The sequence below is a fragment of the Numenius arquata genome, unplaced genomic scaffold (assembly GCF_964106895.1).
Source record: "Numenius arquata unplaced genomic scaffold, bNumArq3.hap1.1 HAP1_SCAFFOLD_1544, whole genome shotgun sequence".
NCBI classification, from domain to species: domain Eukaryota; kingdom Metazoa; phylum Chordata; class Aves; order Charadriiformes; family Scolopacidae; genus Numenius; species Numenius arquata.
The window spans coordinates 1-4,112 of NW_027415320.1; the positions used below are offsets into that span (position 1 = coordinate 1).

Consider the following 4,112-nt stretch of genomic DNA (forward strand, 5'->3'; position numbering starts at 1 on the left):
ACACACCCACCCACCCCCCCCACGGGTTCCTGCCCTTCGTGTAGGCAGGGACACAATAGCCGGGGGGGGACACACACCCCCCACACACACACACAGGGGGACCCCAAACCCCGCGGGGGGGCTCAGCCGGACCCGGGGGGGGGGGGGGAGAAGGGGGAGGGGGGGCTGCGCTGGGGATGGCGGCCACGTCCTGGGGTGCTGCGGAGTTGGGATGGGGGGGGGGGGGACAAGGGGGTGTCGTGGCTGTGTCGTGTGTGTGTTTGTGTCCCCCCCCCAGAAATGCACAGCCCACCCTAGGGCGGCTGCAGGGACCAGCCGGGGGGGGCTGGCTGGGAGCACCCCATTTTTACTCGCCCCCCCGTGCTTGGTGGTGGCACCGCCCCGGCTTTCCTCCTCCTCCTCCTCTTCCTCCTCCTCCTCCTCCTCACCTTCCTTCCCCCGCTGGAATAAGGGGGGCTCCGGTACCAGCCCCCCGGCCCCCAGCGGGACCCCGGAAAACCCGGGGTACAGGAGCAGCGATGGGGGACCCCCGACTGGGGGGGCAGCAGAGGCGGGGGGCGGCTGGGGGGGGCCGGGACGTGACCGGGGAAGGTGGCCCAGGCGGGTGTTGGGGTGGCCAGGGCTGGCAGCGGCGAAGGGAAGGCAACCAGGGGGGGAAGCTCCTCCGGGACCCCCAAAAGGCAGCAGGAGCCCCCCAAGCATGGGGGGGACACGGAGCCGAAGCCTGTGGGGCAGCGAGAAATGGGGTGGGGGGGGGGGCCAGCGGTGGCAAACGGCATGGGCCGAGGTGGGAGGGGGGGGGCGGGGGGGGGGGGTGGTGACACAACGGGGCGTGTGTCACCCCGATTATGTCTCCTTTGTCCTGGGCACCCTCCGGGTTGGGGGGGGGGGGGGTGTTTGGGGGGGCTGCCCCCTCTTTTCTCCCAGCCGCAGCCACTGGGTGCTGCTGTGGGACCGGGCAACGGCGCCTGCCTGCCCTGGGGCTGCAGGAAGGACCCCCCCCCCCCCCCCCCCCAGCTTGAACCCAGGACCGCGAGCCCCCACCGGACCCCCAAAAACACTGCTCCCCCCTGCCCTGCCCTGTCCCCAAACCCCCCCCCCCTCCGCCTCCACCCAGGACCCCGAGCCCCCACCGCACCCCCAAAAACGCTGCTCCCCCCTGCTCTGTCCCCTAGACCCCCCCTCCTGCACCCAGGGTCCCGAGCCCCCACCGCACCCCCAAAAACCCTTGCACCCACTTCTCTCCCCTGCCCTGTCCCCAACCCCCCCCCCCCTCCACCCAGGACCCTGAGCCCCCACCGCACCCCCAAAAACGCTGCTCCCCCCTGCCCTGCCCGTTCCCTTGCCCCCCCCCTCCACCTGCACCCAGGGTTCTGAGCCCCCACCGCACCCTGCACCCCCAAAAACCATGGCACCCACTGCTCCCCCCCTGCCCTGCCTGTCCCTGACCTCCCCCCCCACCCCCAACCTGCACCCAGGACCTCGACACCCCCACCCCCCCCCCCTTTTCCCCCACGCAGGGTGGACTTACAGGTCCTGGTGGGGGCCACCCCCTTCTCCAGCACGTGGGGGTGCCGGGGGTGTCGGGGCCCCCAGTGCCAGCCCAGCGGTTCCCCCAGCACCCTCCGGCTCAGCACCAACTGGGGGGGGGGGGAACGACACGAAAGGGGATGTGGCAGCACCAGGGAAGGCTACAGCCTGTCCAAAGGGGGTGTCACAGGCCACATGGGGTTCCCCGGCCCCCCCCTACCTGGCTGGGCACGGTGGGGGGCACGACGGGGGGGTGGCAGAGGCCGGTGCCCGGGCAGTGGGTGTCCCACAGCGGGCAGCTGAGGAAGAGGAGTTTGCTGAAGTTGAACTTGTAGGTGAAGCGTTTGCCCTTGGTCTTGTGCAGGATGCGCTTGTTGTAGTAGTACCTGGGGGGGGGGGGACGATGGGACCGGGGGGGGGGTTAACAGATGGATGGACACCCCCCACCGAGGGCTGGGAACCGAGTGAGCTGAAGGGCCCCGCTGGGGTGGTGGATGTCACCTGTTGGGCCACCTTGGGATGGCAGATGCCACCACGTTGGGTCTTCTTGGGGTGGTGGGTACCACCCTGTTGGCTCCCACCCTGTGGGGTCCCCTTGGGATGGCAGATGCCACTCCTTTGGGTCCCTTTGGGGTGGTGGGTACCACCCTGTTGGCTCCCACCCTGTGGGGTCCTCTTGGGATGGCAGATGCCACTCCTTTGGGTCCCTTTGGGGTGGTGGGTACCACCCTGTTGGCTCCCACCCTGTAGGGTCCCCTTGGGACGGCAGATGCCACCACGTTGGGTCTCCTTGGGATGGTGGGTACCACCCTGTGGAGTCACCCTGGGGTAGCAAATGCCACCCTGTTGGGTCTCCTTGAGATGGTGGATGTCACCCTGTGGGATTCCTTGGGATGGCAAAGGCCACCTGGTTGGGTCTTCTTGGGATGGTGGATGCCACCCCATTGGGTCCCCTTGGGATGGCAGATGCCACCCCAGTTGGATCACCTTGGGGTGGTGGATGGCGCCCTGTTGGGTCCACTTGGAATCACAAAAGCCACCCTGCTGGGTCCCCGTGGGATGACAAATGCCACCCTGGGGGGTCACCTTGGGGTGGAAAATGCCACCCTGTTGAGTCCCCTTGGGATGGTGGACGCCACCCCATGGGGTCACCTTGGAGTGGTGGATGCCACCCTGTTGGGTCCCTTTGGGAAGGTGGATGCCACCCTGTGGAGTCCCCTTGGGATGGCAGATACCACCCTGTTGGGTCTCCTTGGGATGGTGGATGCCACCCCATGGAGTCACCTTGAGGTGGTAGATGCCACCCCAGTTGGGTCACCTTGGAGTGGCAGATGTCACCCTGTGGGATATCCTTGGGATGGTGATTGCCATCCTGTAGGGTCACCTTGGGGTGGCAAATGCCACCCTGTTGGGTCCCTTTGGGATGGTGGATGCCACCCTCTTGGCTCCCACCCTGTTTTGTCCCTATGGGCTGGTAAATGCCACCCTGTTGGGTCCCCTTGAGATGCTGGATTTCACCCCGGGATGGCAGATGCCACCCCGTTGGGTTCCCTGGGATGGTGAGGACCCTGCCCCGCCACGTCCCCCATCCCCCTGTGCCACCTGAGGGCCCGGCTCAGCTTGTCGTAGTTCATCTGGGGTTTGCATTTTCTCCTGCCCCACAGCCGGGCCACCTCCTCGGGGTCCTTGATGACAAACTCCCCGTACTCGCCCTGCTGCCAGGCGATGACGTGGCGGAACTCCTCCTTCTGCAGCAGCTCCAGGATGAAATGCCATAACTGGATCTGCCGGGAGCCGGGGCTGGACTCGCCTTTGTACGCCCACTCTGGGAACACCAGCCCTGGGGAGCGAGCGGGACACGCTCAGGGCTCTCTGGGGACAAGGGGACATCACTCCAAGGTCACTTCTTCCCCCCCCCCCCCCGCCATGGCAGCTCCGTGCCCCATCCCGGGGGGCATCTCTCCGTGATGAGATCCGTGCCCCATCCCCGAGTGGCTGTGGGTCTGCAGAGGGATGGAGCCTGGGTGGGGGCAGGCTGAGGGTGGCCCCCCCCACCCACCCTGGCCCCCCCCCCTGCCCCCAGGGCTCTGTCCCCTCGCTGGGCGCTCACCTGGGAGCCAGCAGGAGCCGGGCAGGACGGGCAGCCCCGGGGACAGGCAGGAGCACTGCATCCGCCGGCCTGCGGGCACAAAGCACAGCACCCGGGGGGCACCCAGCACCGGGGGGGGGCACCCAGCATCATGGGGTACACCCTGAACTGGGGGGAGGCACCCAGCCCTGGGGGGGGGGGATTCACCCACCTCCTCGGATGTACCCAGCTCCAGGGACGCACCCAGCATTGTGGGGGTACACCTCGAACTGGGGGGGGGCACCCAGCATTGTGGGGGTACACCCTGCACCAAGGGGATACACCCAGCCCTGGGGGGGCACCCAGCATCATGGGGTACACCCTGAACCGGGGGGAGGCACCCAGCATCGGGGGGTACAGCCAGCATCGGGGAATGCACCCAACACTGGGGATGTGTGCCCAGCACCGGGGGGAGGCACCCAGCATTGTGGGGGTACACCAGCATTGTGGGGGT

General features: G+C 68.0%; 1 protein-coding gene across 1 annotated transcript; it reads right to left on the minus strand.

The window, feature by feature from the left end:
* Nucleotides 1–1,531: 1,531 nt before the first annotated feature.
* LOC141478616 (ETS translocation variant 3-like protein) lies at nucleotides 1,532–3,701 on the minus strand (the record flags this gene model as incomplete). The annotated part of the gene is made up of 4 exons (XM_074167644.1): nucleotides 3,641–3,701; nucleotides 3,133–3,370; nucleotides 1,751–1,916; nucleotides 1,532–1,640 (listed from the first exon to the last, which is right to left on the minus strand). Coding segments are annotated over exons 1-4 (574 nt in total), but the record flags the coding sequence as incomplete, so codon positions are not given.
* Nucleotides 3,702–4,112: the final 411 nt, after the last annotated feature.